The sequence below is a fragment of the Paralichthys olivaceus genome, chromosome 4 (genome assembly GCF_024713975.1).
Source record: "Paralichthys olivaceus isolate ysfri-2021 chromosome 4, ASM2471397v2, whole genome shotgun sequence".
In the NCBI taxonomy this organism is placed as follows: domain Eukaryota; kingdom Metazoa; phylum Chordata; class Actinopteri; order Pleuronectiformes; family Paralichthyidae; genus Paralichthys; species Paralichthys olivaceus.
In genome coordinates, this window is record NC_091096.1 from 2082796 (window position 1) to 2107109 (window position 24314).

At 44.7% G+C, this 24314-nt stretch overlaps 2 protein-coding genes across 8 annotated transcripts in view; both read left to right on the forward strand.

The window, feature by feature from the left end:
• The window catches only part of rasgef1ba (RasGEF domain family, member 1Ba), a 71085-nt gene extending 68338 nt beyond the window's left edge, over nucleotides 1–2747 (forward strand). For all 3 annotated transcript variants that reach the window (XM_069523323.1, XM_069523325.1, XM_069523324.1), the window contains one exon: nucleotides 942–2747. In XM_069523323.1, the coding sequence (XP_069379424.1) occupies nucleotides 942–966 (25 nt within the window). In that variant the 3' untranslated portion in view covers nucleotides 967–2747. The remainder of the gene's footprint in view (nucleotides 1–941) is intronic.
• A 1573-nt stretch (nucleotides 2748–4320) lies between these two features.
• On the forward strand, nucleotides 4321–24214 carry prkg2 (protein kinase cGMP-dependent 2). Of its 5 annotated transcripts, none has more exons than XM_069523332.1 (19): nucleotides 4321–4992; nucleotides 6155–6674; nucleotides 9384–9550; nucleotides 11628–11741; nucleotides 12755–12860; nucleotides 13308–13371; nucleotides 18021–18098; nucleotides 19245–19339; nucleotides 19502–19570; nucleotides 19849–19947; nucleotides 20304–20454; nucleotides 20557–20693; nucleotides 21563–21652; nucleotides 21821–21962; nucleotides 22053–22216; nucleotides 22300–22422; nucleotides 22640–22702; nucleotides 22943–23009; nucleotides 23133–24214. In XM_069523332.1, exons 2-19 carry the CDS (start codon nucleotides 6163–6165, stop codon nucleotides 23226–23228), a joined length of 2337 nt encoding a protein of 778 aa, XP_069379433.1. In that variant the 5' UTR covers nucleotides 4321–4992; nucleotides 6155–6162; the 3' UTR covers nucleotides 23229–24214. The 5 variants fall into 5 exon arrangements, with proteins under 5 accessions (XP_069379433.1, XP_069379429.1, XP_069379430.1 ...); XM_069523328.1 differs by lacking the exon at nucleotides 4321–4992 and adding an exon at nucleotides 5106–5427 and having other exon boundaries at nucleotides 6039–6674; XM_069523329.1 differs by lacking the exon at nucleotides 4321–4992 and adding an exon at nucleotides 5106–5427.
• The last annotated feature ends 100 nt before the right edge of the window (nucleotides 24215–24314 follow it).

A 24314-nucleotide genomic window follows, 5' to 3' on the forward strand; every position in this document is an offset into this window, starting at 1 on the left:
CACTTTTTCACAAACCAAATGTTTAATGTTCTTTTATAAATTGCTTTTTGCTAAATCAATATTACTTTAGCCAATTTATGAAAGTTTAAAATAATCACACTCATGACTCCTTTAAAACATAAAGTGCTGCACACATTCACTGAGCATTTTACATTTTTACTTCTTTTTTAAGAGTAAAAGAAAAAACGTTTAGTTCGGGTTTGGCAAATAACGTACGATTTAAAGATATTTTAAAAACTCCTAAAGCCAAATAGATATATTTTTCCTCGGGGAGTTGGTAGAGACCGACACTGAATGAGAAACAGGATGAAAATCACGCTCTGTTTAAACCGAACAGTTTGTTAATAGATAAAAAAATCATAACAACATATTTACATGAGCTCGATGTGGAAGTCTTCCCCTAGTGGCCAAAAATATATAAACGAATGCACATGATTTCTGCTCGTTTGACAAAATAACGAAAGATACGAAATAAACCTGTGAAACTCGACTGTGGACAATGATCACATGTTGAACGCTGCCAAAAAGAGACACACGATCAGAACTCTGTGCGTGATGTCACGTTTCCCGATCGGCTGCCAGCTCAGCTCTTCGTCCCCCCCGAGCTTCGCCTGTGCTGCGACACGATCTGTCACGTTGTTGCAGCCGAGCTGCGTCAGCAGAACGAGCTGAGGAACGCTTCGACGCTGCCTCAGGGGACGAGTGTCGCTCTGCACACGTCACCTCTGAAGACAAACTGCAGCTGCAGCTCACGTTCCGCTTTGTGAAGTTGGATCAGTGTCGAAAACTAATTTCACTGAAATCAGATATGCCGGATACGATCGGTTACGCCATTAAAAGAAACTTTTAAGATCAAATCTTAAAAACTTCTCTGGAGCAGAAAACAGAGAGAATTCAGTTTTTCATCGCTCTAACTCCAGTTTTCTTTCTTCTCTCCACAGATCCACTCTGCTGAGCAGAGTCTAAACCTCCAGACTGAAGAAACCAGATGGAGGACAAACCCCCGACAAGGAAGCCGCGCTCGCTCAGCGCCGCTGTTGTCCAAACCAAGTATTCCCGTATCGGAAGGGAAATGACAATCTCTACTTTGGCTGGCGAGGACGTTTTGTGTCCCTCCAGCTTCAGATTTCTACCAAGCTCTGCTTTTCCTTCTCCTCCTGCTCTTTTTTCATCTTTGTATGACTTTGTAGAGTCTTTTTAAGAAAACAAGAAACACCACAAACTGTCAGAATAAAAGCACGGGCAGGTGCTTCTTCTTGTCGGAAACATTTGACCCTGACAAACCTCCTGCGAGCGTCAACGGACTCGTTCCTCTGCCACACTTTTTTTTTCCCACTGAAACTACAACGTTAGCTGCTGGTTGGCTAACGCTCTCTGGTTCCACAAGCCAGCACTCTGAACGGAGATCGAACCCGAACACACGAGTTCATCATGAAGCTAGCCACGATCTCTCGTTCTGTCTCTCTCCTTTTGTACGACGCCCGAGCATCTTCCGCTTCATGTTCTTGAAGGTTTCGTTAAATGTGACGTTGTAAGAGAAAATGCACCGGCTGCGTTTTCAACATAGAACTGACTTGTTTTGTTTGTGTTGTATAAAACTGTGTGATCCCTGAGCAGGAAGCAACGCTTGTTGTGTCTCTGACCGTCTTCAGGCCTCGGTACACTTCAGACAAAGTTTCTCTGACGGTTAACGTCATCGCTGTATTTGTATATACAGGTCTACGTATCTAAATTAGATGCATTTGTACACAGACATCTTCTGCAAACTGCTCGTATGAAACATCTCGCTGAGACAGTTGTGACCGAATAAAGTTTACTTCCTAAAACTTTTGATTCACAAAACCCAGATCATTACTTTGATCTGATCCTCCTGTGATGTTAACGCTCTACATGTCCGACAGTTTCCATCACGATTTCTGCATCATCAGTTTTCTGAAATGTCCTGGATCCGCCCTTCTGTGCCAAAAGTTCTCGGATTCTTCTTTTGCCCAAAACCGACCCTTCCACCAAGTTTCAAGAAAACAGCTTCTCGTTTCGTGTGTTGATTGAAACCTTTGTTTGAGACGTACCGACGTCTTCGTCAGTGAACGTAAATGAAACGTGGTCTCGTGCGTTTTCCTGCTGATCCTGATCAAATGGGTGTTAAATGTCCCTCAGCTGTTGAGGACAGGAGTCAAGGGCCCCGTGTTCCTGCTCCACCTGCCTGCCGTAGTCAACGAGTGTGGTTGTGCTGCCCCCTGGTGGTTCAGTCAGAAAAGTGAATGGATTTGTGTGGTTGAATAATGTGAACTGAGGATTTCTTTGTTTTTTATTCTCCATGTTATCAGAGTCTAGTTTCCTCCCTGTTTGTTTTATTTATAACTGTGTAGTCACATTATGTCCTCATGCCAATATTTACTATTGTTTTATTTAATTTTGTACTAGGTACATAACATTCTGAAGTAGTCTTCAGATATTGGCTTAAATATTATTATGTTTATTTTTTACACGTTCGTATGAGATTTATTTTTCGAGGCAGCAGCTCAGAGTATGAAGTTGAAAGTATTTGACTGACGTGTGCGTTGCCTGGACGGCTCCTCCCTCACCGCAGAGTGCTGTTGTGTTTGTGTACATAATGTTTTTCTTTTCCCCGCAGCGTGTTCATCCGTTTGTATTTGGACTGTTTGAATTGAATAGAGGAACAATTTATAAATGAATTAGTTGTGTTTAAAAGAGAAAGTTAATAAAATAATGTTCAAAATTACAAAGTGACTGCGTTTGTGTTTTTTTCTCTGCTTTTAAAGTTACTCTGTGAAATGAAGATCAGAGGATCACTTACTGGATTTTTGAAGCTTTAGATTTCATCACATGACCTAAAGTCGAGTGGAGACGATAAAACAAGAGGCTGAAAATCATAGAAGTAAAAAGCTTTTAAAATAAAAACAATGATTGTAATTATAATTCAGAGAATTAATTTTTTATTCTCTGTGTGTTTATATTCAGTTACCAGAACAAAATGTTATTGACCTTTAACAACCCGGCTTTCGACTAACCACAGAACAGAAACTGGACCAATGGCACTTTCCATTTTAGTATTATTGGAGGAAACTGGCATTTTAGCCAGAGGTGGCTCTTCTTGTTTTTTCATCTTGAAGGACGTGATTTTAGTGTAAAAAACTTTTGACCACATGTGGAGTTCACCAAGGGTCAATTATAGAACCATTATTGTTTTTCTGTTTGTTATTAAAAAAACAACACATTGCACCACAACTATGATGATCATTTTCAGCAAAGTACAAAAAAAATAAAGGGAAATTTTGCAAAACTAAAGAGCTTTTTTTTATTCCAAAAATCTCAAATTTAAGCTTTAAAGATAATTTTTTTTATAACAAAACAGTTCATAGTTAATACATTGTAAAAAAAAAAAATCACAATATGAATCTATATGATTTATTAAAATGTTTTAACCAAATTAATGCAAATTTTGTTTGTTTTATGACAAATGTTTGTAAAATATATTGAAATCTTCAGGTAACTGGCCAAAGAGTTTACTTAACGTCAGACGATCTAAAGTTATGAATTCTTACAAACTGTCCAGGTCAAATTAATTGAGCTGTGAAGTCATGAACTTGTGGACTCACCAGTTTGTGGTTTGTTTGAAAAGATGAAGCATCACAGATCATCAATTAACAGTTCCAGGAACTTTCTGCACAAAAACAATACAAACGTAGATTAAAACTCTGGATCTGATGAGGAACAATGACACAGATGAACCAGAAGAACTAAATGAAAATAAGCTTCATTATAATCTGAATAATATATATTAAGTTTCTCTTAAACACTTTGTGGTTATGAAGTTTTGTATAAAGTTGACAAAACAAAAACTTTATATTTGAAGCAGTGAACAGACAGAGGTCCTCTGGACAAACGCAATAAAAATACATATGTGGCTCTACCTACTGGCCAAAGGGAGTTAAAACAACTGACGGAGGCATTAATAAATACTGTGGGTTAAGAATAGATGAATAAATGTACACACATAAATGTAAACCTATAAACTACGAAGGGTTAGCTATGGCACAAATATAAAAAAATCATAAATAAATATATAATTTTTTTACAGTTTGTTTTTATAAAAATGCCTTTTCTGTATTTATTTTTTCTTTCAATTCTACATATTTATTATATATATTTATGTATTTCTACATGTGTTTATTTTTCTAGTTCTTTATTTCTACATTAGTTTTTTTATTCATTCCTAAATTAATTTCGTAAAACTATTCATTTATATATTTTTAATTTATTTACTGAACTCTAAGAAACTTTTTACTTTGCTCCATGTCCCATGAACTACACTCCTGCCAGCCACCAGGGGGCGATCAAGATGATTTGGCTTCACTTCTGGAGAGCTGTCATGTTGTCCATCTTTGTTCACGGTCTATAGTTTAAACCCACGTGAGGCGACGCTGTTCAACCGAAACATTCAATTCTTCCCATCCGAACTCGTTTCCTGCCACAGTTCCCTCGAGCAAGTGACTGCGGCTGTAGCTCCGCCCCCGGGTGAAGGTATGGAAAGGTGTCCTCAGATCAGGTGCCAGCGCCTCAGATTGCGGGTTGAGGACCAGTGAGCTGGTTGTGGTTTTGTGCTGCAGCTGAACCAGCTCTGGACACCTGCCATCTCTGCTCTGTGTGGATGGAATCTGCTGCAGGCCTCAGACACACGCTGGGAAAACCAATTAATCATTTATGGATGTGGAGGACCGACGACGCGTCCGATCCACATCTGAACTTTGGGAAAGTGAGGGCAACACATGTGTGTGTGATGTGAAACCTTCTTCCATCATTCTTCCAGCTGCGAGGACGCTGCCTCCAGTCCAATGTGAGCGTCGGTGCCACTGGACACTTGGACGAGTCCACCGGAGCAGCATGGAGACATTTTATCTTCCTAACTGTTGTTTTTAAACGTTTGAAGAATCGATCACTTCCTTCAATTATGTATTGATGAGTTTAGTGGTGAGTAGACAATGAGTGAATTTCATTTTTGGGTGAACTGTCGCTTTAAAAACACTTTTGAGTTGACATCACCTTTAAACAAACACACACACACACACACACACACACACACACACACAACACACACGCACACACACACACACACACACACACACAACACACACACGCACGCGTCGTAGACCTGACCTGTCAATCATACCCGGGTCGCCGCCGCGAGAGAGCGCGCGAGGAGGAGAGGCAGCGCGAGCTTGGCGGAGGCAGAGGAGGAGAGGATGAGGAGGAGTAAGGAAGGAGGAGGAGGAAGGAGCGTCTCTCCGCTGATGCTCTGAGTCTTTCTGCCTCTTCGTCGTTTTTAAAGCTCCGGTGAAAACTGCGACATCCGGTAAGAAGCTCCGAGAAATAAACTGGATTCATTTCACCGGGAACACGAAGCAGGTGCGACATCATCCGGTCCGGTCTCCTGTTCTGTCTCTAGACTTTTTAAACGTAGGAACATACGTGTCAGTCATGTTGTTGTCATGTGATGATGTTGTTGAAGACACCTGGGATCAGAAATACGAGCTTTTATTTTTTAAGAGTTAAGATAAAAGCAGCTCTGAGATGTTTGATGTTTGATGGCGGTAGTTTGGGTTTTCAGAATAAAGTGCTGCAGCAGTGACCTGACATCCTCTGACTGTGTCCCAGCAGGAATGTGACGGATGAAGTGGACTGTGTGTGTTTGTGAGGGGGCGACAGTCCCACACAACAAACACTGGATTGTTCTCGGACATTTTTTCCCCACTTACACACTCTGACTACCAGAGAGTCGAGCTCTGGAACATCCATCAGAACCAAGAAGTTTCCGTCATCTTCTTATTCCGATCAACTGTAATTATTGTTGTTTCCCGTGCAGCATTTCCTCGGCTATCGTCCGAGCAGACAGGGAGTGACTGTTGCTGTAACGTAATACTTCCTGCCTCCTGAATAATAAATGGAGGACACACACTCTCTGACCATTATATACTGATCTGCTCTCTCTTTCTGTCTCCGGCTCTCTCTCCTCCCAGCGTCAGCTCTTTTGTGTGAAACATCACCCCCGGCTTCCTCAAACAAAACCTCTCTCCCCCGCTGATAGCTCCATCATCTCAGCAAACACTGACATTCAGACCTCTCGTCTCCTCAGGTGGTACCATGGGGAACGGCTCGATGAAATCAAAGCGTTACAAACACACGGGCGCCTCCAACGGACGAGCCCACAAGGATCACTGCTGCGGGTACAAGATCTCGTCCCTGGATTCCCTGAGGGTCCTGGTGGAGGAGCTGGAGCGAGAAGGCAAGAGGAAGGACGAGGAGCTTTGTGCCAGAGAGCAGCAGATCAGAGGTCTTCAGGAGCAGCTCGTCAAGCAGACGCGAGCTCTGGCCGAGCTGAGCGAGGAGCTGCAGAACAAGTGCATCCAGCTCAGCAAGCTCCAGGACGTCATGAAGGGTCCGAGTGGACCCACTGGAATCCCGGCGTCACGGGCTCCCTCCATCAAAACGCGCGGAAAGAACAGCCCTAACCTCAGCGTCCGCATCAAGGAAACCCTCAACAGGAGGAAAGGGGCCAAAGCCGGGGTGTCAGCCGAACCCACGTCCAGGACGTACGACTCCAGCAGCCTGCCCAAGTTCTCCCTCGAGAACGCCCGGGTACCCAAGGATGCAAGGTGAGAGTTTTCTCTCTCTCTTTTAGGAAAGTTCGAAAGATAAGCAGAGGGAAAAAGGAGGCCAGACGGGAGCATGGTAAAGGTTCATGATTGGAGGGACTGAAGCAAAATGTGTTGGAATAAACTGGAGAAGCAAATAGTTCATTAAACCATGGCTGCGGTGGAAGGTTCGTAAGTGAGTGAAATGACCCTGAAGCATCTAAGTAGCAGCCACGATAAGAGCTGTTTGGATTCTCTAAACGTTGACTGACTGAACTTCAAATCTATAAATGTAGATGACTTTCCAATCCACTAGGGGGCGATCGAGATGCTTTGGGTTCATCACACGAAGCCGTCATATCGTCCATCTTTATATTCAGTTTATAGTCTTGCCCCGGTGGCAAAATTGATGGTAACTATCATCAAAAATGGAACGATATGATGACAACCTGCTCCGTGTGCCGGTAGCTAACTTGCAGAATTTATAGTCAGGCAGGGAGTTAGCATTAGCATTGTATGCAGAGTTAGTAAAAGCCCATGAACGCAGGATGAGACTTCAAACAGCTGAAATCATTTTTTAATTTGAGGAAAGTCAAAGATTTAGATGTAGCTAGAAGTACCGGCCCCTGGTTGTATGCCTCCGCCAACCGGGACAGTTTCAGTTTATGTATTTCTGTAATTCAGTCTCATTTGAGGTCGTTCTGACATTTCAACTTCCACCACTGAAAACGTATCAATGAATGTTTGTGAGTCTGCACAGCCACAGACCAGCTCTGCTCTAAACAGCCAAATGAAGCACAGAGGGATTTCCTTCAGGCCCGAAGCACATTTTACAGTTTTTATCTGCTGATCAGGAGGCTGGTGCCTTTCTATTAGAGCACTGGGGCTTTGTTTTGTGTTGTTGAGTTAATCTGTGAGTTCACCTGAAACGTCTTTACTAAATTAGAAGAAATTCCCTGAATGTGTTCTTGAGATATCGTGTTCACAAGGTCAGGACAGACAATAATATATATATATATAGAATAATAGGAGATAAATGAACACAGAGACACAACATTGCTTCTTTAACACTCTGCCCACGTGTCCTCGTCGCCTCCTCGTCTGATTTGTCTTTATCTGTTCTACATTCGTCATATTTGTTCTTAAATGAACAAACACAATAAGCACTGAGCCGATTTATCATCGTTCCACGAGAAAGACTCATGTTTTACATTTGTCCTGCTGATCTGAGAGTATAGATCCCCCCCCCCCCGTCATGTGACATAATTTACTGTGCACACGACGAGCTGGCTCAGACAGACAGAGGGTTATTTAATGACATTATATATTCCTACATGACAGCCAAACTTTTGTCTTGGTGATTGTTCTTCACGACATGAACAAGACAATCTGCTGTGAATAAATCCCCCCCCCCCCCCCCCCCAATCTAATCCTCATGTTTTAAACATATGTCGCTAATAAGCCCAGAACGAATGACAAAACCAGAATGAATGTAGATGAGGCTCTCATGCCGACCGGCCCTTTGAACATCTGTGGTGCAACACGTTGCAGACGCCGGCGGAGTTAATGACACGGCGAGCTGGGAGGAGAGAGAGGAATAATAAAGAACTGAACGTCATCTGCTCTGGTTTTTACGAAGCCCAGTGTGACAGTTTATCACACACGATACAGTGGATAAACAGAACGCCCACCGTCCGCACCGCTCACCTCTCCCTGCAGCCACCACCGCGTCTCATGATCTATAGTTAGCATTCAACCGGGGCCCTCAACCTTTTCTGTTTTACTGCTCCCCGAAGAAAGTGATGTCTTCTTCGTACGGCCCCTCGCTGCAGCTGTTAAAATGCACAACGGTGAACTCTGACAGCTCCTGATGATTTTATGTCTGAGCTGTTTTGGATGATTCATTGTTGGAAGGAGACCAGAGGGTGCAATGGTTTCACATGGGAGAGCAAATATTTAACCCGGGGTGAAAAGCTGGTGAGCAGCGTGGACGTGGGTGTCCTCAGGAACGCTCGAGGAAATCTATCAATTATTACTGTCTCCTTAAATCTAATCAAACTGCTCTAAATCACACTCACGTCGATAAATGTGCCTGAGTTTTTGAATCAATATCCGTTAATTATTCCCTGAGAAATCACAGAAAATGTCAAAATAACAATTTCACAATAGAAGTAAAAACCTTGATCTGAACCAAAATTCATTGGATTAATGTCAATTCACATCCAACACGTACTCGTTTTATTATTCAAATCATTTCTCTGTTGCTGTTGAATTACGACCAAGGTTGAGTCATGGAGCCAAGTAAACATCATTTGGAGAAAGTTACAAACATCTCTGTGATTTCACTCTGGTGAGAGGACACGTCGATGGTTAAGTGAGACGAGACAAGGTTTAATAAATTTGTCCCCATAACATCTAATGGTTTGCAGCCATTTTGTCTTTGCAGACTGATATACTTGTTAAAGTCTGTACGGCTCATCTGCCACGATGCTTCAGGTAAAGACAACAAATATACAACACGTCGTCCGTCTCCAGAAAAACTTCATTCCTTCCCGCAAAAAATGACAAGAACCTACAGCTGTCAGATAAATAAATCTACGAGAGTGTGAACGTTTGTGCGGCTTGCTTGGTTTTCAGGAGACCGCTGGACCTTGGCGGAGGAATCTCGCTCAACGGTCCTCTGGGTGAAAATGTCCCCACAGTGAAAGTCTTTCTCATCTGTGTTGACAGTGTGAAGAAGCTGCTGACGGACGCCCTGAACAAGAACCAGTACCTGAAGAGGCTGGAGCTGCAGCAGGTCAAAGACATGGTGGAGTGTATGTATGAGCGCACCTACCAGCAGGGGGAGTACGTCATCACGCAGGGAGAACACGGGAACCATCTGTTCGTCCTGGCAGGTTGGTTCACTCCCGTTTCAATTCAATTTCCACGAGATCCGACTGTTTCTCCACAGCCGCTGATGACGACCCGTCAGATCCACCAGGTAGTGGTCACACATCACATGACAGCTTGTGTCCAATGAGAAGCAAACGTGAAGAAGCCAACGGGCCGGAGCAGGTGATGACATCCACCTGGATGAATCAGTGGGCGGAGTCTTGTGTGGTATTCATATTTGTAAGAGTGGTGGGTGGAGCCTGACTGTCTCAAAGACACAGCACGCCCACCGGCGGCCATTGTGCGGTACTAGATGTCAATCACACAATATCCACGCCGCCAATGAAGCAGTGCATTATGGTCTATTTGACTCTAAATGGATCATGATGTAAAAATAAACATCAGGTTTTTTGAAGAACTAGAGATCGAGACATAACCTCCTCGTTTACTGACGTTATAAAGTGGAATCATTTTCTCACAGACTTCTTTAAAAAAACAGTGGAGTCGCCCTCTGCAGGTTGTTTCAGGCACTTCTGCATTGGCTTCATTTTCTGAACCTGGCCCGTGTTTATTAAAAGTTTGAGTTATTCCAGCTTCACACAGTTTTACATTAAATCAAGACTTTGACTCACAGAGAAACATCTTGTCTGGGTCCTGGTTTTTAAAGATCTTCAGAGAGTCCACTGAGTGTTTATGATTTTGAGTGGACTCTCAGAAACCAGGCCTTTGGCTGATATCGGCAAAAACCACTGATGAACCTGACGACTGTGTTCTTAGCATAAAGTGCGCGTTCTTTCCAAACTGTGCAGCGTTCGTGTGGCTCCACTGTGAGTGACCAGTGTTTGCTGACTGCGAGGGTAGAGAGTTAAAAATCGGAAACTGGCAGAAAACTCATCGGAACTTGCCACATCGGCCTGCGGTGTTTCAAACTGACTATTTCTGGATTCTCAGTCTTTGCCCTATTGTGCAGCCTGTCTGACCACGAGCCAATCAAATCAGAGTGAACCAGCGTTTGATTGGTCATACTTCTCCACACAGATTATTGGATCTAAACCTTTGAAAGGTTAACTAGCTTCATGTTATTCTTTGTAAAATGTAGATTTGAAGGATGTTGGCCTGTTGAGCGTCTTGTTGGCAAAGCAGTGTGAATTCCTCTGGTTCACCAGGACGGACGTGGTCGGAGAGTGAAGTTAATTTTGGACGCTGATGTGATTATACATCCAGACACAGTGTTGTGAAGTAAATGGAACTGAAGAAACAATACCCCTCTTATTTCATTCTTTACTGTTTTTCCCTTCACTTCTAATTTTATTAATTGCTTTTATATTCAGGGAGTAATTGAAAGTTTCTGAAATTCGTTTTGCTGTTTACTGTGAAATAATTTCTCATCCTGGACAAGAAAACACGTCAGGTTGATAGAATGAGTGATGTAGTATCATAATAATAATATGTAAAGATATGAGGTTAGTACCGTCGCCTCACAACAACAAGGTTCTTGGTTCGAATCCCTGCTCAGTAGTCGTCTCTTTGCGTTGAGTTTTTTTGCAGCTTCATCCCTCAGTCCGCAAAGTCAATACAATTTAAAGTCAAAATGTAAAATCAGTACAAATAGAGGTAAAGTCAGAATTTGAGTTATATGGTCACATTTTCTTGAACTGCGAAAAACGATGTCCTAACTCCAGCTGAAGCTCAAACAAACGTTTGACCTCCGAGGATCATTCACATGTGAGATAATGATGCCGACGTTGGTGATCGTGGGCTCGTTTAATCAAGTTCTTTTATTTCTTGTTAACTTGTTTTATTTCCCTAAAAATACATGTTGTGTTCAAGTTGTAGGAGGATACAGATGGAAGGACGGAGGCGGACGAGACTGGATTCATTCTGTTGTCTTATATAAAAGATTTGAGTTTTTTAAAGTCACCACGTATATTGTATGAATAACCAGGGACTCGTCCGGTCTTGAATGAACTGAGTGTTATTTAAACGTCATTGGATTCCGTCTGTGACACGCGTCTGTTTGTCTCTTGTGTGTTTTTGTCTCTGTCCTAAATGTAGGTTAAAAAACAACAACTATTGATTGTCCTCGTTTTATATTTACAGACGGGAAGCTGGACGTGTTTCAGCACAACAAGCTGCTCACATCGATAACGGTGTGGACCACTTTCGGGGAATTAGCCATCCTGTACAACTGCACACGGACGGCATCGGTGCGAGGTAACGACGTTTACGCTGTGAAGACGTAAACTCAAGTTCTCTTGAGCCTTTTTCACACGTTCAGACCTGACGCAGGGACATTACAACTGTGTGTGTGTGTGTGAATGCAAATGTCCAAATCAGATGAACCAGACATCGAGTGAGACAGAAGCAACAATTAGATATGAAACAGGTGGAATTGTGGGAATTCAGTGAACTATTCTTCGTTCTGCTGGTGGGAAAAGATGATGGTAAAAGATACTGAAGTGGTATTTTCCTCTCAACCTTCAATGTCTCTTGACTCTAATCTGAAAGTTCTCTGACCTTCGTCGGAGTTGGAGCGACTCCTCGAGGATTCACCCGACTGTGGCAGCGGGGGAGTCAGATAAATCACAAGTAAACAAGCATTTGCATGTGGTGTGTTTACAAAGGCTTTACGTGACATCCACAGCTCTGCGTTCTGATTGGTGCTCACCTCCTTGGCATTTAGAGCGCGCACAGCGAACGCTCTGTGAGCGCTCTTTGTCCCGGTTTGTATATTTAACCAAGTTACTGACTGGTGGTCCTCGGGGGAGGGTCACCGTGTGCTTGACCTCAATATTAAGGGTGAACTGGAAACACGGTGACAGTTTGACAAGTCTCTCTGAGAGTTTTACACGATAACAGATGAAGTGGATACAGGGCCAGCTCTGTCTTTGCTACCGGTTTGTGTCAGGCCCTCACAGACACTTCCTCCTGGTGCCGACAGAGGCCCGTCTCCGAGCTTCTGTAGATCTGAGTCATCAGGACGCAGGAAAAGATCACTGTGTTGCTTTTCTCACCTATTTCGTCCGTTCGTTAAAACAACACATTCCTCTGATGGAGAGATTTAATGAAACGAGAACGTGTGAAGACAGATGAGGACGGAGAAAAGAGACTGTGACTCATCCCTTCACGGTCGTCAGTTAATGTTGAGTGTCCTCTAATCAGGGGGGCGGGGCATGAAAGGTCAGAATCTGGACCACGTCTCCGGTAATGTGACGTTTATTTTACAGCCGTGAACAAAGTGCGGACGTGGGCTTTGGATCGGGAGGTGTTCCAGAACATCATGAGGAGGACGGCGGAGACGCGACAAGAGCAGCACCGCAACTTCCTCCGAAGGTCAGAACCCAAGTTGTCAAAGCATCAGCTTACTGATATGATTCTCGTTGATTGATGACGTGCGACAACTTTGAGAATGACACGTACACTTCTGCTGCCTGATGTTCTCGACAGCCAATTAGGAACAAATATCTTTTAGAGGAAGTAAATATGGTTCATAAACACTTAGTCCGGATAAAACAAGCTAATGTCCAAATAGAATTAGGATCAGTTCATCTAGCAGGAAGTCGTAAAGCAGCGTAAAGAGCGAGAGCAGATGCCGACCAATCACAACGGAGTGGCTCAGCTGGCCAATCAGAGCAGACGTTTTGTATTTATAATAAAGTTTATGGTTTTAAATTTAACATCTTGGGAATAACTGACGTTAAAAACGTCCCTGCCATCATGTTTGTGCTCATTTGAACCGAATTGAAAATGAACGTTCATCATCTGTGTTTTTTCCGTCAGTGTTTCACTCTTGGCCAATCTACCGGAGGACAAGCTCAGCAAAATCGTGGACTGCCTGGAGGTGGTAAGTTATTCTGTCAGACTTGTCTTATGATTCTACTGGAGGGACAATTTGACTTTTCATTGTATTGCGCAACTCTCTGGCAGCTCCCGCGAGCCCCGGCACTGCAGATAGCTGCTGTCAAAATATCATTACCATTTGGCCATATACCATTACTGCATGTCAGCATATTCTGTCCACCTCCAGTCGGCAAGACCTCACAAATTACCTTGTTGATGAACAGAGCCGGTGTTATTCCTGTCATCGCCGGGCGCTGTATATTGTTACCATAATTATTTGACCAAGGCCCCAGAAAGTGTTTATTCAAATGGAGGGGGGGGGGTGATTTCTAAAAGATGTGCGAGTGACAGGCTTTTGGTGTGAGAACACACAAGTGTGTGAGGGGGAATGTGTGCACAAGTGCATGTGTTGAAACGTGCAGGAGAAGGGCTCGCTTCATTTCTCCTGCGTGAGCGTTGCATTTCAACAGCGAGAGGGAAAACTGAGCAGAGTCAAAAAAAAACAAAAAAAAACAGCTTTTCTCAGCGTCTTCTCACAATGAAAACTTCAAGGTCGTTCCCTGCGATCGCTGCTCGTCCTGCTCATTTCCTCCTCTAGTGGAGAATTTCCTTATTCAGTCATTTCCAATGGAGCTGGGTGTGGGGTGTGGGGGGGATGTGGGGGGGGCTGTAACCTAATAGTGGTGCAGATGTTCGTTGAGAACTCGCCAGATAATATTGAAGCTTCTTGTCAAACAGTGGGGGAATGGAATGTGTGTGTTTGCATCTGTGTGTGTGTGTGTGTGTGTGTGTGAGAGTGTTGGGGGGGTGGGGGGGGGGTGCACCTTCTCTGTCAGGTCGAATCTGCAGATTGGAATTCGAACTGGAAAGATTCAATAGCCAAAAACAACGAACTCTGTCGAAAGTAGAAACACGAAAAAAAAAAAAAAAAACCAAAGATAAAAATAACTCCTAATCTTTTCATTCACTCGGGATCCTGCAACGAAGCGTCGAGTAACGTGGAGCCTGAGGAGCGGCCGAGGGAGAGCGACTCAAAGTTAATGATATTTTCTTTGTGTTATCCCCGAGAAAAAGAAACACGTAGATACACTCAGCCTCCGTCAGACGAGCAGAATGTGGCGCTCTGCTGCAAGTGCACAAGTCTCTGACATTAGAGATGTTCGGTGGCCCTGAGGGGAAATACACCGCCACTTAATACACACAACTAAACACCAGTCTGACAACTCACTGAAATACTCACAACACACTGAAATACTCACAACACACTGAAATACTTACAACACAACAGAAGGGAACACTCACAAAGTGTTGCCAGTATTAGGTTGTGTTGTGAGTATTTGATTGAGTTGTTAGTTGTAGGTTGTGTTTTGAGAATCTGGAAGCATGCAGAGTATTTGGATATATTCCGAGTATCTGATTGTATTGTGAGTATTTGGATGTTTCGAGAGTATCTGCTTGTGTTCTGAATATTCAGATGTGTTCAGGTTATTTGGGTTTAATGTGCGTTTTTGGTTTCGTTGTAAGTATTTGGACGTGTTCAGGGTATTTGGGTGTGTTGTGAGTTTGTGGTTGTCAGTATTTGGATTTGTTGTGAGTATTAGATGCTGCACAATAGAACAGACACACACAGGTTGTGAGAGCAGGATGTGACACTGACTTTTCAGACAACGATTGGTTTGTGTTGTGCGACCGCTTGATGTTAATCATGTACCATAATCGTCCCTTGAAGCAAAACAGAGCAGGTTGATTCTTAGAATAGATAAAATGGTTTGTGTTTGTTCTCTGACGGCGAAGAGTCGTTTAATTTAAGAATCCAAATGTTCACAAGCAGTCGTCCTCTCTTCTTCAAGTCTGTCCGGCAACGTCTTTTCCAAATGTGCTTCCACACGGAAGAGTTGGGAGAGAAAAAAATCCACAATCCTCGTTCCAAGCAAAAAATATCCAGCGAACTTCATCCGACGAGTCCGAGCGAATCAAATCAAAGAGGCAGCCTCCGGAGTCTGTTTGGTTGTTGTCAGGACAGAGTTTCTGTGCCGAGCCATCGTGACGGGACATCGACACAAAGATGAGTTTCATTCTAAAAGGTTGTCATTGTTAGAAGGTGCCCGCTGCAGCTCGACTGCCGAAGCCTCGCATGAACCTCAGATTAACGTTGGAATGTATTTTTATACAGACGACTGTGGATGTGATGTTAAACTAACACTGGAGGCACATTAGAGAGGAGATCTCTGAATGAGCAGTGAACCTGAGGGCACCTGACACTCTGCTGAAGAAACAAACCGCAAACTCACACGAGACGATTAAATGAGACACTGACACGAAGAAGATCCTTCGTCAGTTTGCACCGTTAAGATCCAAGTGTTTTCAACGTGTCACCACTTTGTTTAAGACTCAAAGGACCTGGTTTGAGTTTAAGTTGGGAAAGATTAACATTGTTAGAAGACGACTAGTATCTCTGGTGTCCAAACTTAATACCACGCCGTGTCCTGCGCTCCGATTGGCATCGAATTATCTAGATATTGATCGTGCTAGAATCCTCGTTGGAGGAGGCGACGTGTCGGTGAACCTCTCGTTTTTCAGTCGTTCTCTTATAGCGGTTGATGATTGCGGATCGAACTTTGATTTGGGGGCAAATATTACATATCGTATCCTTTAAAAAGTGTAAAAACTTACAGAACGTACTCATATAGAAACAAACACAATGTCTGACATCCTGTTACACGGACTATGTACGTTTTTCATACATAAAAAAATGCAAATGTATTGGAATGTCTGTGTTACTTATGCATTTGACACCTTTTTAAAAATCACTCATGTCAGAAGTGATTTCTCAACAGCTCCTTGAATGCAGCACGGTGCTTTCAAGGAGCTGCAGAAGACTGTGTCGGTCTTAAAAAACAGGTCCGGTCCTTCGTCTTGATTTAATGAAGCCGACAGAGAGAGAGACACGTGCTGTTTGGATCTGTGACTGGTCGATCGACTGTCGCTGCAGATAGGAACGATTGCTGCTAAAGCCAACACACACACACACACACACACACACACACACAGGCAAACCCATTTAGAGCAGATCGATGTCAAAGATAAGGAGAAGGGGATCTCAGGCTTTTTAGCCAAAGCCTCCTCTGTCTTCCCTGAAAAGATAAATGTCTGACCCCAGTTCCGGATCTGCAGCTCGGCAGCTCGGCTTCAACAAACCCGAGACACAATTCAAACGCTGTCGCTCCCCTGCACAGCCTCTGTGTCACCCAGACAGTCTTTATAAACAAAACTGTGGCGTGTTGTCTCCGCTGTCATGGACGGGTGTTAAACCGGCCTCTCCTGAAGCGTAAACGGGACGTAAACAAGCTCGGGCGCTCGAGGAAAATGCCACTTGTGTCAAGAGTTTGGACAGTAAACACCGGGGAATGTTTACGCGTGGTTGCTCTGATTTCTTTGTCTTCCACCACAGTCCTCTGCAGTCCAACGGATTACAGCCGTGAGCGGTTGTCTCAGCTGCGGGAAACCCCGTTCCAGGGAATGCCTCGTCCCGGTCACCTTCACTCTCTGCACTTCTTCCCCTGAACGCTTTAGCTCGGCTCGCTGACTCAGCAGTCTGGCGGCGGCGCTGCGGCGGGGACGGTGTGTCGGGTTTGGTAAATGGACCGAGTTGCAGGGTCGTGTCTTTGAATGAGAGCTGCGAACAGACGGAGGGAACAAACTGTTCCTCTGTGTTTAATTCAGGAATATTTCAAAGTGTCGCTCAGTTTTATGAAGCTCGTAAAACTTGAGCTAAACACTGAAACGATCTCTCTCAGCGGAGCGAGATCTTACTCCTGCAGCAGCTGGACAGAGAGCGACTCGGCCTTCACACGTCTGAGACTACAGCGTCGGTTTATACCAGAGGAACCGATTATTTCTGATTCACGATCCGTCCTAAATCAGGGTAGAAGGCGCTGTATATTTCTCCTGCAGTTATAGCGACGCCTCGGGCTGTGTAACTTATTCTTCCAGGTAAAACTGAAGCAAAGTCCCATTTCAGGGACCGAATCCCTCGGAGGCACCAGTCTACGAAGGTGTCGCCTCCGTGGACCGAGTGAGACGTCTAGACTACATAGGATTTCCTACCAGCTTGTGCCGCTCTTACATCGTTAGCTTCTTACAGCAGCTGCACTTACTGCAGCACCTGCGTAGCTAGCTTGTTAGCTTCGTCACCGGTGTGCGATGAATCCTGGGAAAGGTTGGCCTGCCAGTTGCTCAGGATCGGTATTTGTCTGTGGAGCGTTTAAAGTGAATTAAAGTAAAAGTTAATTGTTATTATATGAAACAGGATGCTGCTGCACGTACAGTCCGTTTTACATAAACATTCAATATTAACCTCGACCGGTGTCAAACACAAGATTGACCGACATCAAATTCAGCCGATGATCATAAGTATAATTAAAGTGTGTCGTTAACCCCACGAGCCCCAAAGTCCTCGTCCGACCAGACTGAGACACTCTGAGTGACGAACATCATCGACGGCTGAACCGCAGCTCTGATCCCGCAGGGGGCCGGCTACCAGGAATCAACCCGAGCCGCTCGATGGTTAAATCAATGTGACGCTTCAGTTCTGACCGCCATCTCTCCCCCCCCACCCCCCCCCCTCTCTCCCTCTCTCCCTCTGCACATTAGGAGTACTATGACAAGGGGGAGTATGTCATCCGGGAGGGCGAGGAGGGCAGCACCTTCTACATCATCGCCCAGGGAAAGGTAATGTGAAAAAAAAAACACAAGCACCACAAAGTCCTCTCCGAAACCTCGATGATGTGACCTTCATCTGTTTATTAGAAGCATTCGCTGACTGTGGAAGAGGAAAATGAATATTGAATAGAAGCAGCTGCAGGAAACGTAAGTTCTGATATTTCGTCATCCGTCCCGTCTGCAGACGTTTCAACAGCACTGACCTCAGTTCAGTTCCTCAGTTCAGACAAAACTGCAAAATGTCTTTAACGCACTGAAGTGGAAGCAGCTTCAGTCTAAAGGATTTCCCCGTCAGTCAGCGCGAGCGTTGAACGGCTGCAGAGGAAGTAAATGTGCCGCGTGATGGAGGTGAATTAACTGAGTCCGACGCTCATTTCACTTTCCTTCAGTAACAAGGTTTAAACCATAGACTGTACATAAAGAGGTTTAAACAGAATGTTGGGTCAAACTCCGTGTGAGCGTGTGAGGTGTGGGACCCGTCGGCCCGATGAGTCAGCAACCTGACACCGCGGCGCTGAGGGCGATGGAGAGGGGCCAGAGCCGTCCACCGGGGACTTTCAAAATGCCATTACGAGCCAATGTGAGACAGCGGCTCCTCAGCGCCGAGCCAACCGCACCAGAGAGAGACACATGTTGTTTGGGAGGAAGGGGGCTAATACAGGAAATGGCTCCGCTACGCCCCCCCCCCCTCTTGTACCTCCTGACCGGAGAGGGAATAAACTCTGAGAGCGCCTGCCACCAGAAAAAACAAGGGAAGTGAAGGTCACCGAGGTCAAATGTGACACTTAGTTAAAACACACCACCGCGGCTATGATGTCATTGAGGCCTTCCCTCGGCAGGAGGACGCCACGCCGGTCTGACCTCGGCTGGGGTGAAACCACTGGTTTTTAAAGCCTCGCAAATTACAGACGGGTTTCACAACATCAAGGTCGCTGCAGTGTTTGTGTTGAAAACCCGCGTTTGAGATGCCACTTGATCAGAACCCATCGTGTTCCACTTACTATAATTGAACGTGTCGATTGTTTTTAGAATCCTTTCATTTTCTTTTTCGATGCACTGTGAAAATATACGTGGAGAAAATTGAGAGCACCTGTGAAAGCTCCGGCTGTGAACTGTGAAACTAGCAGAGTGTAAAGGAAGCGTGCCGTTGTGCAGGTGAAGGTGACCCAGACCACCGAGGCCCACAAGGTGCCGCAGATCATCAACACGCTGCAGAAGGGGGATTACTTCGGAGAGAAAGCACTCATCAGGTAAAATAACAGATCGCGAGCCGGGAGAGAAATGTTTTAACAGCTATTGCACGTTACGTTAATTTCACTCACGTGCGTTTTGAAAGAAACTAATCCTCAAACCTTTATCAAAACAGTCGAGGGGTCGGAAATGTGTTTATTTTTGTGCACGTGTTTTTTCAGTGACGACGTCAGGTCAGCGAATATCGTGGCAGAAGAGAACGGGGTGGAATGTCTCGTCATCGACAGAGAGTGAGAGGAGCTTTGTTTCCTAACCGTGTCACTTCCTGTGTGTTCACTCTGCATCTTAATGACGGTGGTGGCTCAGCAGAAATATCAGTTCACTAGTTCTGTTTGTTATTCTCTGTTAAATTGGGGAAAATGTAAAAAAAAACTATGTTTAAGAAAGAAAGAAAGAATGAAAATCTTGGATTCGCTCGTTTGTCCTGATCCATAATTGAATAAGAGTTTTACAAAAATCTGTTTTTGTGATCATGCTAACAGACACATGTTGTTTTTGTTCTCTACAGGACATTCGATCAGACGGTGGGCACCTTCAACGAGCTGCAGAAGTACCTCCAGGGCTACGTGGCAACGCTCGATCGTGACGACAAGAAGAGACATGCCAGGTAGACGCGGTGCCAGAGACATGAAGAGAAAGCTGTGTTAACGGTCTGAACCGCTCTCATAGAGCCGCCACTGTGAGAGCAGCTGGCAGAACGAAGTGCACGGAGAAGTTCTCCATCAGTGAAGCCGTTTGAGTTTTATTTCTATGGAGTAATCAGGTTATTGAGGTTTTTAAGGAAGGAGGAGACACGTTGTGGGACGAGGAGACACGTCATCGTAAAAAATGATGCATTAACTGGTCAGAAGGTGTTTTTTTGCTAAAAGTGAAAACAGAAACTAAACCCACCTGTCGTCGTCATATTTGGAATTCCGTGGATTAAGCGTCGAGGGCCCTCTGTCCGTCTCTGTCTCCGTCCAGGAAGTCGGTGTCACGCCACCAGAGTCAGCCGCTGCCTCCTGATGTCGTCCAGCTGAAGGACATGGTGTCGGTGTTCCCTCCGTCCAAACCCTTCGACCACCTGGACACCATCGCTACACTCGGGGTCGGTGGCTTTGGACGAGTAGAACTGGTGAGTGTGCATCATAGATGATATGATCTTTGACTGACTGACCAATTAACCAATTAACTAACTAACTAACTATCTATCACCCCCCCCCCCCCTCCTCTGCAGGTGAAGGTGAAGGGCAAAGACATCACCTTCGCTCTGAAGGTCATCAAGAAGAAGCACGTGGTGGACAACAGACAGGAGGAGCACATCCACTCTGAGAGGAAGATCCTCGCCGAGGCTCGCTCACCTTTCGTCGTCAAGTCAGTCCTCTAAACACTTTTCCATCTCTTCTCCCACACGATGAAGCTCTGCTCCATTAGTCGAGGAAAAAAACCGGCGCGGAGCTTATTAGTTTTTGATGAGATCACGGTCGAGGCCTCGAGCAGATTCCATCTCCTCGGCGGAGCAGGACGGCTGCAAGTGCAGAGACGTCCGCTGAGGAAATGTCATTATTTGTTTTGAAATATTGCAGCGGCGGCTTTTCTTTGCTGATGATCCAGTTTCTCCAGATGCAGCGGAACAGACTCTGATATTAAAGTCGTTCTTCACTCTGACCTCCTCTTCGCACCCGCTCTGTATTTATTGTACATTTTTCATGTGTTCGTGGATTTAACATCACCTCCGTTATCTCCAGTGACAAACTCTGATGTTGATCATGCTCCTGGGTCTCTAACATTTTTAAGAAGCAACAATTTGAGCAGGAACTTCTTTAAATATTGATCATGGTGCTCTAATGGTGAAAGTGATTATCGATATTTAAATTAAAGAACGAGATCAGAGAAAACATCCGGCATATTTTCACCATCAGGAAAATAATTTTAGATTTTACTTGAATGCACCAATTCGGGTTTTGAGTAAAACCTGAATATTGAGAACGAGAAAATCATATATCAAACAAATACCAAATACATAGAGAATGAACCAATGTAAATAAACATTTAAATAGATAATTAAATAAATATTGTGAGAAAAGCTCAGATCTGTTGATCTTTAACAAACTGGAGATCCGTCGAGCTCGGGCTCAAATATAAAACAACATGTGTTCAGTTGCTCATGAAAGACAGAGCAGCCGTGATGTCCTGGTCAAAACTTTTTACCGAACTTCTCTCGTCTGTGCTTCTGTTCTCAGACTCTATCGAACGTTCAGGGACAACAAATACGTGTACATGCTGCTGGAGGCGTGTCTGGGCGGAGAGATCTGGAGCCTGCTCAGAGACAGGTAGGACGAAGCAGCCGCTGACCCATGACTCGTGTGTCGTCTCATTTTAAAAGCTCGTTATCGTAAATGAAGCGCTGCCTGTAAGTGAGTTCAGGTGGATTCTCTCAATAACGTCTCTTCCTCTGCCAGCTGACATATTAAATCACGCTTGTCTGGTCTTACCTGCAGGGGGAGCTTCGACGAGCCCGTCGCCAAATTCTGTGTCGGCTGCGTCACGGAGGCGTTCGACTACCTCCATCGCAAAGGTGTCCTCTACCGAGACCTGAAGCCGGAGAACCTCATGCTGGACACTGAGGGATACATCAAACTGGTGAGTGGGATCCAATGTGTTCCGTCCAGAAAACACGACGTCGCCACAGGTTTTGGTTTTTCAAATGTTTGATTAACTCTGTGTTTGCAGGTCGACTTTGGGTTTGCCAAGAAGATCCGATGCGGCCAAAAGACCTGGACGTTCTGTGGGACCCCGGAGTACGTGGCCCCAGAGATCATCCTCAACAAAGGCCACAACTTCAGCGTGGACTTCTGGTCTCTGGGCATCCTGGTGTTTGAGCTCCTTACCGGCAGGTGAGTGTCTGCGCCTCACGTCTGCAGCCGGACGTCAGGAGACTGAACGAAATGAAACCCGTTTGTCTTCCACCGCCCCACAGTCCTCCGTTCTCAGGGAGCGACCAGATGATGACGTACACGTTCATCCTGAAAGGCATCGAGAAAATGGACTTCCCCAAGAAGATCAGCAAGAGACCTGAGGACCTCATCCGCAAGTTGTGCAGGTACGACATCACACGTGTCAATCCTGAAACCGGCCACGCTTACTACACGAACTCTGCCAACCAGTATCTCCGATCACGTCCTGCTGACGGGCGAACAAACCAAGTTTTGTGTTTTCCAGTCAACGTTTTCCAGATGTGCAACTAAATCAACAGGAGGCGAAGTCCCGGAATGTCTTAAAGCACTCAAAGCGTTTCTCACTCTGGTCTGACTTTACAGGCGAAATCCCTCAGAGCGACTGGGCAACCTCAAAAATGGAATCACCGATATCAAGAAACACAGGTAAGAAGGAAGTGACGCATGTCGTCTCTTTTAGCTGCAGTGATTAGCACTAACCGAACATGAGGAGCGTGGGCCGGTGGTTTACGACCTTCTGGCTGATTAGATCATCACTCGCTGCGAAACATATCGAAAAGACTTATTACATTCGTGCTACAGTCACTGAAATAACTACTTATACTTACAAATAACATGTTTGGGCTTTTACTTAACTCGTGTTTTTGTTCTATAATGTGTCTGAAGGTGGTTCAATGGTTTCAACTGGGACGGACTGAAGGCGAGGACTCTGTCGTCTCCACTGAGAAGAGAGGTGAGTGGAGACAATCGTCCAAACTTAGAAGAAGAAGAAGACACAAGAAGTGAACTTGAGATCGTTGCAGATTTAAAATTCCTGTTTTTACAAAACAAAATGTTGTCTTCTCGTCCTCAAAAGGTCAGTGGGCCGACAGATCACAGCTACTTTGACAGTTACCCTGCAGATGAGGACAGTCCTCCTGAGGAGCTGTCTGGTTGGGACATGGACTTCTAAAAACCCGTCTTTTCCTTCAGGTCTCTGTGTGTGTGTGTGTGTGTGTGTGTGTGTGTTTGACCCCTGGACGGTTCGAGCGTTAGAAGCTTTGTTGTCTCGGCCGAGGTTTCAAAGTGGGAGACGTCACGAGTTGCAGCGTTAGCTTTGCTCAATCAGCCTCCGGGCCAGAAAGTGAAAGTGTGCGTGACGTTCTCGAGCTTCAGCTCATCAGTGCTGCGGAGGGAGAGATCACTGAAACAGATCAGTGTCTTATTTCACACTGTTATGTTTTTACATTCCTTAATCAATCTGCACCCATTTAATAATCTCTTACAGAAACCTCTAAATGTTTATTGTTCTCCGGGCCCTCATGACGGCTCCAGATGTGGCTGGTAGGGAAACTTGCGACGCAGCTGCAAGGTCTTTTATTTCCTGCAGCTGAGGAGCCGAGGGAGCTGCTGGTTAGATGTTTGCAGGTTGTTTACGGCTGCGGAGGAATTGAGGTGTGTGGGCAGAAGGTAGAATACGTGTGGAGAACAAAGGCAGAGGGAAGAAACTCCACTTTACCGCTCAGCCGGCTTCAAACCACAACACACCGCAGCACAAACAGGATTTTAATTTGTGCTCAGAAGCTGCAAGAGTCAACACACACACACACACACACACACACACACACACACACACACACACACACAGAGGAACACAAACACCTTCTGCTCTTCATGGAGGAGCGTGAGCATCATCCAGCAGTTTTTATGGTTTTAGAGCGATTACCAGGAGATTCTCAGGAGCTCGGGTTGAAGTTAAAGTATTTTTTCTTTTAAAACACTGAAGATTTTACAGTAAATGAACTGTGTCTATTTGTAAATACACTGTAAAGCACAATCATCCCAAATACACAATGTACACAATCCAGGCTGCGTGTTCCTTCATGTAAACATGAACACACATAGCGTATATATATATATATATATATATATATATATATATATATATATATATATATATATATATATATATATATATATATATATATATTCTGTTTGTACGTAGACTCGTGTGTGTATGGATGTGTGTATGTGTGTGTGTGTTTGTGTGTGTGTGTGT

Excerpts from the sequence above, each read along its gene's own strand:
- prkg2 (XM_069523332.1), top strand. The coding sequence starts at position 6,163 with ATGGGGAACGGCTCGATGAAATCAAAGCGTTACAAACACACGGGCGCC. Across the intron at positions 13,372-18,020 it reads TCGTGGACTGCCTGGAGGTG|GAGTACTATGACAAGGGGGA; the intron begins GTAAGTTATTCT and ends TCTGCACATTAG. Across the intron at positions 19,340-19,501 it reads GGAGAGAAAGCACTCATCAG|TGACGACGTCAGGTCAGCGA; the intron begins GTAAAATAACAG and ends GTGTTTTTTCAG.